General features: G+C 41.2%; 1 protein-coding gene across 3 annotated transcripts in view; it reads right to left on the bottom strand.

Annotated features, from left to right (window-relative positions):
• Window positions 1–13,338, bottom strand: part of ABCC5 (ATP binding cassette subfamily C member 5) — a 91,303-nt gene that overhangs the window by 58,750 nt on the left and 19,215 nt on the right. For all 3 annotated transcript variants that reach the window (XM_041731495.1, XM_041731499.1, XM_041731496.1), the window contains exons 3-5: window positions 1,173–1,330; window positions 830–985; window positions 5–152 (exon numbers count right to left, since the gene is read on the bottom strand). In XM_041731495.1, coding sequence (XP_041587429.1) covers window positions 5–152; window positions 830–985; window positions 1,173–1,330 — 462 coding nt within the window. The remainder of the gene's footprint in view (window positions 1–4; window positions 153–829; window positions 986–1,172; window positions 1,331–13,338) is intronic.

Raw genomic sequence — 13,338 nt, 5'->3', positions numbered from 1 at the left:
TTACTGGTCCACTGAAGCCAGCCAGCTGCGTGATCATCAGGCACACGATGGAGAGGATGAGCCTTGTACGGCAGAAGATCCACACAACCCTTCGGAGGGAAGCAGCGTCTGGCCCAACTTCATTCAGCTCTTCTTGCCACAGTCTCTCTAGTCTTAACAAGGGCACATGTCCTCTGTTACACATCTCCCCAGGTGATCAGACACCCTAGTTTCCCTCTTGCCATTGCTTTTTGTCTCCAGGCTTTGACACCACTCACACCAGCCTCTTCTTTGAACTAATGAACTATGTACACAGACTTCACCTTCTGGGGAAAAATACCCTTCCTGGGCAACTACATATTTACCCTCGGGAGCCTCTCAGGAGACAGGAAATGATGAGAACAAAAGTCCTTCCTTCCACCCCAAAAAATTATCCCTGAATAGAATTCATTTATGGCTAAGAACTTCCTTTCTCAAGGGTCCCCAACTCTTTCTGAAGGATCCTATGGTCAACTGCAAAGTTGCAAACTAAATTTTAATCATGATAATCAGCTACCACAAAAATGCATTCTGTCACAAGGCAGCAACATAATTTCCCTGTAGACTCAGGAAGAGAAGCAGGGCTGAGAGAGAGAGAGAAAGCCCGTGGTTAAAACAGGATTAAAGGTGAAATAGGAGATAAAGCAGAAGAGCAAAGAGAAAGTCATCCCCAGTCTACCCTCCCTCCACAGGACAGCTCAGATCCTAAAAGAACACAGAGCTGAGGGCGTCACACTGCTGGACTCCCCCTGCTAGCTCAGGCCCTATACACCCGGTATGTGGGAGACAAGGGTGGACCAGAGACGCCTACCTTCTGCAGTTCACGTCAGAAGACTCGTGCTTGGACAAAGACCACACATCCTCCATTGAGAGCTCCCCCTTCCTGTGGGCCATGCGGGCCAAAGGAGAAAGCCAAGAAAATGTCATGCAGGAGAAGAGCCCAGCATTGTCCACTGGGTGCTGGTGTCTAAGGAGAGAAAACCCAAAGCACGAAATTGTCAATGAGAGAGGCTAGCCAGCATTTATAATACACTGTTTATTAAACACAGTTCCTGACTAAAAACAGGTCTTCCCCAGTAGTCGAATCCTAGCCCAAATTTTCAAAGATGCTTTTGATGCTTCACAGCAAGTCATTAACCGGCAGAGTCTCTTACTTGGAAGTGGTCCGGATGGGCTTCAGAGCACTTAAGCTATGATGGTACTTTCCCTTGGGATGTTCCTCATCCAGGATTCTGAGCTGAGAATGCATGGAGGCATCCAGAGAAAGGCCCTCAGCTCGGGCTGCTGTTTCCAAGGCATCTTGGCATTCCAACTGTTTCAACAGATAGCGAAGGCAAAAGATAGAGAGAGGGGGCAAAAAAGCACTGTTAATGAACGTTAGAGGAACAGAGGGGCAAATCTACCTGATGTAACAGTTTCAAACTGCAAACCAGATTCCCCTCATCTGAGAAATCCCAAGGGTCAGGGTTAAACATGAACTCATTTAACCACTTACTTAAAACTTTTCTTTTCTTTTCTTTTCTTTAAGATTTATTTATTTATCATAGAGAGAGAGAGAGAGGCAGAGACACAGGAGGAGGGAGAAGCAGGCTCCATGCCGGGAGCCTGACGTGGGACTCGATCCCAGGACTCCAGGATCGCGCTCTGGGCCAAAGGCAGGCGCTAAACCGCTGAGCCCCCCAGGGATCCCCTTAAAACTTTTCAATTCTTGAGCACTTTTAGGTTCAGAAAAATTGAACAAAAAGTATAGAGAGTTTCCATAGACCTCCTCATCTCCCTGTCTCTTCCCGGTCTGCTTCCCCCATTAGTGACATCTTACATGAGGGTGGTACATTTGTTACAACTGATAAACCAATATTGATATGTTACTATTGACTAAAACTACAGTTTACATTGAGATTCACTCGTTGTGTTGTACATTCTAAAACTTATGTTTTTATCACCAATGTGTTTTATCTTTCATTTCCCAATGTGGAGTGAGAGTCAATCATTTCACTAACTGCAAATTCTATTGCCCATTTTCTATGACAAAAACTTCACAATCACCCCCCAATTAAACAGCTCTGTCACAGAGAAAAGCCAGTATGAACATATATCTCCCCTCTCTCTTCCTTATCAGCAACAGGGACAGCAGAATAGGGGCCCACACCCTGGCTGCACAGCTAAAGAGCTCCAACAGCTAGATGTCTGCTCCATGAAGCAGAGGGTCTCATGACCTGACATACAAAGTTAACCATATTTACCATAAAGCTTAAAATACCAATTAATCACATTAACAAAAATACATATAACCCAAAGTCTAACTGAAGCAGAAGAGGGTGGGCCAAGAATCTGAACACTTCTACCCTTGTTTACTCTAAAAGTACTCAAAGTTTATCCCTTCTTGTTGCGGAAGCAGAAGCATTGTTTTCCTCAGATAAGGATTATAAGTACGCCATCATTTTTCTCACATTATCACAAATATTTCCAGCAATGACTGGAAATAGCAAGAAAGAACAGGTCCTCAAATCAAGAAAAAGTTAAATGGTGCAGCCCCTTCCACACTGTGTCTTACACAGGCAAAGTCTCTGTTTTTATGCACCACCTCTTTTCCACACAGAGCAGAGGCCACTCAAATATTAGCGGAAATGGATTTGTGCATGGAAGTACCTGTATGTCTAGGTGGCTCTCTCCTCAAACACAGCAGCTTTAGTTCATAAGACAGTTATGCATCTTAATATAAGGTATTGCTTAGTATCAGTAAAGTACACAGCCTTGGCAACTGGGAAACACATTTTTGTCCTTTTGACAAAGGCAAGGTAGACAGTTCAAGAGAATAACAACATACCATAACAACAACAACAAAAAAAGTCAATATCAAGAATTAACTCTTACATAAAGTCCTTAGGCATAAGGTGAACACTTATTTCGTGGTTAGGGACTGTGGTTGCTGAGAGTCAAGAATACAACAAAGGTAGATTTTTTTTTCTTTTTTGGTTTTGTCTGTTTGGTTGGTTGTTGTTTTTTTTTTAATATTTTATTTATTTATTCATAGAGACACAGAGAGAGAATGAGAGGCAGAGACACAGGCAGAGGGAGAAGCAGGCTCCATGCAGAGAGCCTGACGTGGGACTCGATCCAGGGTCTCCAGGATCACAGGCCGCAGGCGACGCTAAACCACTGCGCCACTGGGGCTGCCCTGGTTGGTTGTTTTTTGAACCTTTAAGCTGCCTATAACCACAAGGAGAAGAAAATCATTGGATTAAGAAAGGAGAAAGATACACTAAAAATACAAACATACCTATTATAAGGAAATAGAAACTGGGAATATGTACAGAGTAGGTACAGAATGTTGTAAGGATATCAAAAAGATCTCCAAATATTTAGAAATTATGTAGGGGTGCCATTTTGGCTCAGGCAGTTTGGCAACTGGCTCGTCATTTCTGCTCACGTCATGATCTCTGGGAATCAAGCCCTCCAACAGCCCCCACGCTCTGCAGGCAGTCTGCTTGCGAATCTCTCTATTCCTCTTCTTCTGTCCCTCCCCCTGCTTGCACACTCTCTTTAAAAAAAAAAAAAGTTTTGCAACACACTTCTAAACAACATGAGTTAGGAGCGCTTGAGCAGCTCAGTCAGTTAAGTGTCTGCCTTTGGCTCAGGACATAAACCTGGGGTCCTGGGCAGCCAGGAGTCTGCTTCTCTCTCTGCCCCTCCCCCTGCTCCTTCTCTCTCTCTTGTTCACTCTCTCAAATAGATATATAAAATCTCTAAATAACATGAGTTAAAGAATATGTCAATTGGAAATTAGTAAATATCTTCAACTAAATGGTAAGAAATTATAGCACATCAGAATTTGTGGGATAAAACTAACGCAGAACACAGAGTACAGATGTGAACTCTTCAAAATAATATATTAGAAATGAAGAGAAAGTGAAAAATCAATGCTCTAAACTAGGGGTCAGCAAAATTTTCTGTAAAGGACCAGATAGATAGTAAATATTTTAGGCTTTGTGGGCCAAGAGGCAAAATCAAGGGCATTATGTAGGTACTTATATTACAAAGGAAAAGAAATTTCCACAAAGTGTTTGACAAAATTCAAAATACAGTAATAATTGAAAAATTTTTGGTAATACAGATCTACTAATGAGAAGAATGGAGGACTAATATTTCACTTAACTGGGGTTTAAAATAGTTTTCCCTAGGGATCCCTGAGTGGCGCAGCGGTTTGGCGCCTGCCTTTGGCCCAGGGCGCGATCCTGGAGACCCGGGATCGAATCCCACATCGGGCTCCCTGCATGGAGCCTGCTTCTCCCTCTGCCTGTGTCTCTGCCTCTCTCTCTCTCTGTGACTATCATAAATAAAAAAAAAAAAAAAAAATAGTTTTCCCTAGAATTAAAATCGATCAAAACCTTCATCTCTTAATGGCTGATTTGTAATAAGATTTTACAATTTCATCTTTGAAAATGTCTTTTCACAGAGACAGGTACTGCTAAATACTGAACATCAATCCACGAGTACATGATTTTAGTTGAGCATATTTATCTTTTGGAAGGCATAAGAGAATTCTATTAGACTTTTCTCTTGACATTTGCTTTTATTATGTCATTATATTCAGATTAATCACTTCCAATTGAAAGGTAGAGGTTTCTAAAAGACATCATTAAATGGATTTGTTTATTGTGGTAAAACACATATGAAAACTGCCATTTTGACCACTTTTAAGTGTACAATGCAGGGGCATTAATTATATTGAGAATGTTGGACAACCATCGTCACTATCTCTAACGTAAATGGATTTTGAAATATGGAAATTTCCTTTGTCTTTTATTGAGGGTCTAAACACACTGCCAGAACCGTAACTTAAACTTGGCAAATACAGCCACTACCAATCTGTATGGGAATGGAGATCTCATTTCTTATTTTAACTTTGAAAGTATAAGAAGCATATAAAGCAGCTTGAGATTACCTGTGATTCAAACATAGTTGTCACTGAAATTACTTTATTGCAGAATCATTTTACATTCCCACTCGCAATGTATGAGAGATCCAGTTTCTCCACATCCTCACCATCACCTGGTATTATCATTTTTTTTTATTTTAGCCACTCATTTAGGCATGATTCGATATCTCATTTTGATTTTGATTTGCACTATCTTAATGGTTAATGATGTGAAAGATCTTTTCCTGTGCTTATCTGCCACCTATACTTCTTTTTTTGGTGAAGTATCTGTTTACGTCTTTTGCCCATTGTCTAAGTGGGATGGTTTCATCGTGTTGAGTTTAGAGAATTTTTTATCTACTATGGACTCAAGTCTTTTGTTAGATGATTCGCATATATTTTCTTTCTTAATTGGGCCATTTACAGAGCACAAGTTTTATTTTTTATTTATTTATTTTTTTTCAGAGCACAAGTTCACAGGCAGAGGGAGAAGCAGGCTCCATGCACCGGGAGCCCGATGTGGGATTCGATCCCGGGTCTCCAGGATCGCGCCCTGGGCAAAAGGCAGGCGCTAAACTGCTGCGCCACCCAGGGATCCCCCAGAGCACAAGTTTTAAATTTTGATCAAGTTTAATTTGTTGATTTGGTTTTATGGATTGTGCTTTTTAATGTTATGTCTACAAATGCTTCATCTAGCCCTAGGTCATGAATATTTTCTTGTATGTTTTCTTCCAAAAGTTTTACAATTTTTACACTTAGAGCAATATTTCACCTTGAGTTAATTCTTATACAAAGTGTAAGATTTAGGGCAGCCCCGGTGGCTCATCAGTTTAGCGCTGCCTTCAGCCCGGGCATGATCCTGGAGACCCGGGATCGAGTACCACATCAGGCTCCCTGCATGGCACCTGCTTCTCCCTCTGCCTGTGTCTCTGCCTCTCTCTCTCTGTGTGTCTCTCATGAATAAATAAATAAAATCTTTAAAAAAATCTAAAAAAAAAAAAACAAAGTGTAAGATTTAAATGATTCTTTTTTTTGCCTATAAATGTCCTATAAATGTCCAACATCATTTGTTGAAGACTACCATCTCTTCATTAAATTGCTTTTGTACCTATGTGAAAATCAGTTGCCCATACGTGTGAGTTGATTTCTGGACTCTATGCCATTGACCTATTTTTCTCTCCCTCCAATGATACCACTAACTTGATTACTATAGCTAGATAGTAAGTCTTAAAACAGGGTAATGTGATATCTCTAACTTTATTCTTCTTTTTTAAAATTGGTTTAGCTATCCTAGTTCTTTTGCTTTTCTAGGAGAATCAAGTTTAAGAGCTAAGGGAGTTTTGTAAAATCTTTTTTTTTTTAAGATTTTATTTATTCATGAGAAACACACAGAGAGAGGCAGAGACATAGGCAGGGGGAAAAGCAGGCAGACACTCAACTACTGAGCCACCCAGGTGCCCCGTAAAATCTTTTGACATTGCAGCATCAGAAAAGGAAAGCTTGGTATGCCACCTCTTACTATTCTTACATGAGAATGGCACAGTAGCATTAAGAGGAAACAAAAATCTTCACATCTTGTTTAATGCATTCTTTCAAGAAATGACTTACTGAGCACCTATGTACAAGACTGTTCCAGATGCTGGGAATAAGAATATGCCAATTTCTATGTGTATAGTACACTAATTTTTCTTCATCTCTAAAATGCCAACTTCTAGTTTTCAACAAAACCTATGAACATTAAAGTGAATGGACTTAACAAAATCCTCTTATTGCATGAGTTTTGTTCCTTTTATCATTCATAATGATGTCATATTCCATCACCTCCTGGGTCATAAGTAACTTTCTGTGATGGAGAATGTCAAATACAGAGCCTTTTTTTAAAGACTCAGATGAGGGACGCCTGGGTGGCTCAGTGGTTAAGCACTTGCCTTTGCTCAAGATGTGATCCCGGATTCTTGGGATTGAGTCCCATATCGGGTTGCCCGCAGGGAGCCTGCTTCTCTTCTGCCGATGTGTCTGCCTCTCTCTGTGTGTGTCTCATGAATAAATAAATAAAATCTTTAAAAAAAAGAGACTCAGATGATGGGGCACCTGGGTAGCTCAGTCGGTTAAGTGTCTGACTCTTAAGTTCAGCTCAGGTCACGATCTTAGGGTTGTGAGGTCCAGCCCCACTTCAAGCTCCACACTAGGTGTGAAGTCTGCTAAAGGCTCTCTCTCCCTCCCTCTTCCTCTGCTCCATCCTCCTCCTTCTCCTAAATAAATAAATAAATAAATAAATAAATACAAAAAGACTCAGATGAGTGTTGACAGGCAAGATTTCATCACCCCAGAAATACCTTGAGTACCATTTAGCATTTAGTAATTTAGCGTTAGTAAATATCTGCAACATAACAGCCACTGAGAGCTCTTCTACTGCTTTTGATTTTAGAACAAGAAACTCAGTATAATTTTACCCTGACAAAAATTAAACCCCCATTAATATGGTTGAAATTGCACTAATCCTCAAATTTTCACATAATAATAAAACAGGGAGTAGGAATTCCCACAGTGTAGATACAAAGAAGTCGACATTGTTGACCTAAGAGAATCAAAAGCTGCCACTCTAAACCACCCACCTTCCAAATCATATCCCATTTTTCCTATACTGCTTCCTATACTGTCTACCTTGTCATATCTTACCACCTCAGTGAGGATAAAGAAATATCTGCACCTAGCTCCTTCTCTTGAAGGTCTCTCAAAGCAATAAGCAATAGATGTTGTAGCTGTTGGCAAGAATTCTTGAATGTTAAAATAACATTAGCAAGAAATCAAGAGAAAATCCTCTTACTCCAATAAAACTATTTCTCTTAAAGTAGTATTAATACCTCCATAGGTACACTTTCCTCACAATTGGAGGTCATTGTGAAGTATAGTGACTTTGAACATGGATGTTAGAAGACAGACGACATGGGTTCGTGTGCTGATTCTGGTGCTGATTCACCAACCTTCAGCATGTTACCTAGCCACTTTAAACTCGTTTACTCATTTTTACAATGGTGCATGCACTTACCACATAGTGTTGAGAGGAACTAATGAGATAATGAAAAGTGCTTAGCAAAGTATGTGCATATAGTAAACATTTAACACGTACTAACTACATTACCAATTTATTCATCTGATAAATCTTACAGCCTATTTCAACTATTTCCTCTCTTCTTTAGCTTTCCCTGACTCTTTTATTTATTTATTTATTTATTTATTTATTTATTTATTTATTTATTTATTTTATTTATGATAGTCACAGAGAGAGAGAGAGAGAGAGAGAGAGGCAGAGACACAGGCAGAGGGAGAAGCAGGCTCCATGCACCGGAAGCCCGACGTGGGATTCGATCCCGGATCTCCAGGATCGCGCCCTGGGCCAAAGGCAGGCGCCAAACCGCTGCGCCACCCAGGGATCCCCTTTTATTTATTTTTGCAGTTGTTATTCTTTTCTTTCTTTCTGCAAACCCTTGTGTCAAGTGCTGACTCTTCATAGATCCCAGCAATGGAGGTGTTCTACTGGATACAAACCCAGACCCAGAAGCAGCTTGTCTACAAATGGTTTAGCTCAGGTGCCCCACCAATGTGTGTGATAGGTGAGGGAGTGACCCTCTTTCTGGCCCCACCCTGTTTCTCCTGAGGAGCTGCAGTCTCCATGGAGTGGCCCTCCTGCAGGGATGGTGGGAAACCAGTTACCCTAGTTCAACCAAGGCCCAGCGGTGCTGTTGATCCTTTCACCTGAGCCAGATTCTGACTTAGAGGAATTCAGTCATAATCTCCTGACTCTTCTAGGATCAGAAAGTTTATTTCCTCCCTCCTATGTCTTTCCTGTACCTGTGGTTGCCTCTAGTAGGAGTTCCTGAGATATAGGCTGTCTTATCTTGCTTGTATCCGCCCTGTGTGTGGCTCGGAGTTGAGCGTAGAGCCTGCGTAGAGACTCTCTCTCTTTCTCTCTCTTCCTCTGCCCCTCCCTCCATGAGCTCACTCATGTGTACACTTTCTCTCTCTCTCTACATATATATATGTCAATTAAAATATCTTTATGTTGACTCACAATCTACATTATCATTTAATGCTTCATGATATACCACTGAGGAAACTTCTTAACCATCCTATTTCTGTTTAGATTCCCCACTGTTTTTGCTTATCATTAACAGTATGATAAATAATTATAATTTATTTTTCTCTTTCTGAATTATTTAGGATAAATTCCTAAATAATGGAGGATTACAGGATTAGAGAGTATAGCTCCTAGCAATTAGACATCTATCCCATTTGCCTGATTAACCTTATTACAGAACACGTAATCCAGAATTATTGCAAAAGAACTGCTGCGTTGCAAATTGGTCCCTGTACATGCAAGGCAAGGGGAGCCTGAAGAAAGAGGCAGACCACTTCAGACTGGTAGGTGGCAAGTTCAAGCAGGAGGGGAATTTACATGAGGCTTATCTTAGGCAGCCACAAGACAAGTAGATCTCTGTACCTGCCCACTAAACATAAGAGTTTATGCAAGGGCCTTCACTGGGTCTAGTCACGTATACCACCCAATAGTCTCAGCAACACACTACCATCTCACAGCAATGTCCTAAGAATAGCTTTTTGGAGTGGGTAAGACAAGTAGAAGCTACATTCCAAGGACAGGGGAGTGGGTAAGGAACCTGTGATTGCCTAGGTCGAGCTCACAGGTCAGCTGGCAGTCATATCCTCCTGATGACCTTCCCCAACACTCTAGCCTTTACCTCCAGCTCCTACAATCTCACATGTCCCTTCTTCCACAATGTGCCCTAAGTAGTAGTCAGCAAGGACTTTCATTTGCATGGTGGTAGCCCCTTTGACAGCTAACTGGCTGCAGTGAAGGCAGATGCCACAGCAATTACACAGGCACATAAAAGAGAAAACCCAAATTAAGATAATGACCAAAATCAGTGCTAACTTTTCCACCAAAAGCCCCATGTTCCAAGCCACTGATTTATTAAGTCCCCTGGGCTGGGGGTTGGATCACTCAGGGCATTTACATGTACCTTCATCTGATCTAATAAAAATGATACATTAGAGACTCATCGGGTATGCACATGTAGCATTCTGTCTGGATAATGGTACAGGTGCCTCAATGCAAGGCAGTAATAATGTCCAAGGCCATTCTATTTTGGAGGACAGCTTTTCTCATTAGAGACATTCAGTGTTCAATAAGGATGGGCATTGTTGGCTATCATTTCCTTAATGTCCTCCAGGCCAATAGAGGGAACAAAGAAGGTGGTCAAATGATTGTGTCAGGGGAAAAGAGAACCTACCCACCGAGCCTTGAGGAGAGGGAGGCTGGCAGCCTTAGTAACTTGACCTTGTTATACAGACTATATACCTGGCCAGGGAGGCAGCACTGTTAGGCATGAGGGAATGGACTGGGGGTGGGATATACCAGACCAGGATGCCCACCTCTTTCCTTCTTTCAATGGCACAGGTTCTACTCTAGCATAGTGAGTTTCAACAACAGGATCCCAGTGGAAACTGAATAGTTCCCCATCATCCAAGGATATGAACTAACTCGCCAATCCAGGTGAGACATCTCATTGCAAATTCCAGGGATGATGGGGCTTGGTGTTCTCAGTAGCACAGCATGTTAATCCATGGTGAAAGTGGGACAATGGCTCTTTACCATGTCATCCATACCTGTACAGTGTTGGATGCCTGAGCAGGGGTCCCCAGTCTGGCATATGGGACAAGAGGGCCTAATGGTTGACCATACAAATGTATTAAAGCCTGGGGAAGTACTTGAGTCCACTTGACCAAAGTGGTTTTATCTATTAGTAATTATATCTGCTGCTTTAAGATTCCATTTTTCCTTTCTACCAACCTAGTACGTGCAGGCAATAGGGGCGATGGAACATGAATATGTCCATTCAATGTCATATTCTTTTGTTCAGGCTGAAACACCATGACCTTTGCCATGTGACCTCTGATCACTGTCTAGTTGATTGACAGTATCTGTACATGGTACTCAGCTTCTCTAATCCCCTTCTTTAATTCCCTAATGGTGGCAGCCAGTTTGTGTGGCAACAGGGGAAAGCTTGGGTGAGATCAGATGCAGTGTTCACACAACCCAAGGCATATTTAGAACCCTCACTCTGACAGAAGCCCAATAGAATCAATTTGCCAATCTCTCACAAGTTGAGAACTACAGTGGATTGCCCCAGATTCCTTTGGCAGTTGCCTTGGGTATTGTTTGGAACACAGAGAACATGCTGTTCTTACATTAACCAAATCACTGTATTTTAAGAGCAATCTGGCATCCTGAGCAATACAGCATCCCACCTGGGCACAATGGTGGCTCTTCCTTCTATGCACCTAGTCTGCTATATCTACTAAAGGGCTCATACCAGAGTTAGGGTATCAGTTTCTTACTGTAAGAGGGTGTCAGTACCTTATAAGCTGGAAGACATTGAGGACTGTCTCAGGCTCTTGCAGGTGAACCCAAATGTACCCTCGCACATCCTGACCACACAAAGACCCACTTATAATCATCTACTTCTCAGCTTCCTATTGTCCAAACCACAGGGCTAATTCCTTTAGAATAGCCCAACTGTTGATGTAAAGGGTTAACAGTAGGACTCAATGAATGACCACCAGCCAAATCACTCTGAGTTCAGCCCATTGGCTGTCACATTGGCTTCTGTCTGAGATGCTCTACCTGGAGGAGTGTTCTATACACTGCTAGAAACTATTGGTGTAAGGGGTTATATCAGGTTTCTGTTTCTTTATACAGCTGGGACCAAATTCTATGGATACTCTCTGCTGTTGTCTTTGCCACAACACCTGACTCACATCTTCCAGAGTCACAGACATATCTAACTCAAATGGCAGTCCTCTTTGGGAGATGCCCACAGCTTTAATCTACTTCATTAGGTTTTTGTCATCTCAAAGGAGGCTAGCTACTCTGATCCCCAGTCCCACACATGCCCTTTCTTTACCAGGTAGCGGTGGTAAAGGGGTAAGGGGTGGAGGCACTGTGTCAGGTGAGGAATAAAAGTCCTCTGAAATTCTCAAACCTCTACAAAAGTTTATAGCTCTTTCACATTCTTAGAGGATGAACAGACTTATACCTTATCAATACAGTTTCTGCGGGACGCCTGAGTGGCTCAGTTGTTGAGCATCTGCCTTTGGCTCAGGGCATGATCCTGAAATTTCGGGAATGAGTCCCACATAGGGCTCCTTGCATTGGAGCCTGCTTCTCCTCCCTCTGCCTATGTCTCTGCCCCTCTCTGTCTCTCATGAATAAATAAATAAACTCTTTATAAAAAAAGAATACAGTTTCTAGGAAGATGCCCATCTTGACTCCCAAAAATTTCACAGCCAGTGCCTGGGCCTTAAATTTTCTATAGGTACACTCCTATCCTCTCCCTCACAGATGTTCCAGCAAAATCTGCAGAGTGTCCTGCAGCAGAGGCAAGTCTTCACATGTTAACATTATATCATCAATTTAATGGGCCCATTTTACTGATGTGGAGAAGGTGAATAGGGTCAGGTCTTGGACTACTATCTCATGACATATTGTGGAGCTATGTGTGTAGCCTTGAGGAAGCACATGAAAGGTCCATTACTGCTCCTCCCACATGAAGGCAAACTGATCATGGTTATCAGAAACCTGTACTTGTCAGTCTTTTCCGTGAATCTCTTTGAAGATGAAGTACTTTTGCAGGAACACTTTGGCAAAAACATCAAAATAAAACAATAAATGTCTGTAAATGACAAAAGACTTAGAAATGGCCATGGTTAAGGATCTGATGAGAGTTCATTATAACATGATTGACATGAAAATTTGGTTATTTCTGTGACACCCTTTTGAAAACAATAATGAGAATTATGACTGAATTTATATCAGATTTTTAGAAATGTACAATTTCTGGAACAATTTAAAGAAAGTTTAGCATCACTTATTTGACAATGCTTCCCATGAAATTTAATATACCAAATAAGCCCAATTAGTTCAATGTCTTCCTTTCACAAGGACAGAGAATACATCTTTTGCGATGTCGCAGGGATCCTCTGAAAAATCCCAAAGTAAGTTCATTCAACAACAACAAAACTTCATTAGAATTTTATTTATGGGAAGTTTGTCAAAAATACCAAAAGGTTTAAAACACTCAATTAGATTACAAGCCACTGTGAAACAATACTTAGTTATCCGTTCTGCCAAAGTGACAGTTATAGACTTCAAAGTCTAATACAGAAAGTTACAGAATTGTAAAAAAGAAAACACAAAACAAAACAAAACAAAACAAAAAAACTAGCTCTTTTAATAGAGAAGACTCAGTTTTCTAAAATAATCAAAGACCTGATAAAGATAACATGAGGCACAGGAAATTATTTCCAAAAAAAACATAGAATCT

This window comes from Vulpes lagopus, chromosome 17, assembly GCF_018345385.1.
Source record: "Vulpes lagopus strain Blue_001 chromosome 17, ASM1834538v1, whole genome shotgun sequence".
Lineage (NCBI taxonomy): Eukaryota > Metazoa > Chordata > Mammalia > Carnivora > Canidae > Vulpes > Vulpes lagopus.
Note: the sequence above shows the minus strand (reverse complement) of the source record. Positions and strands in the feature narration are given on the sequence as shown.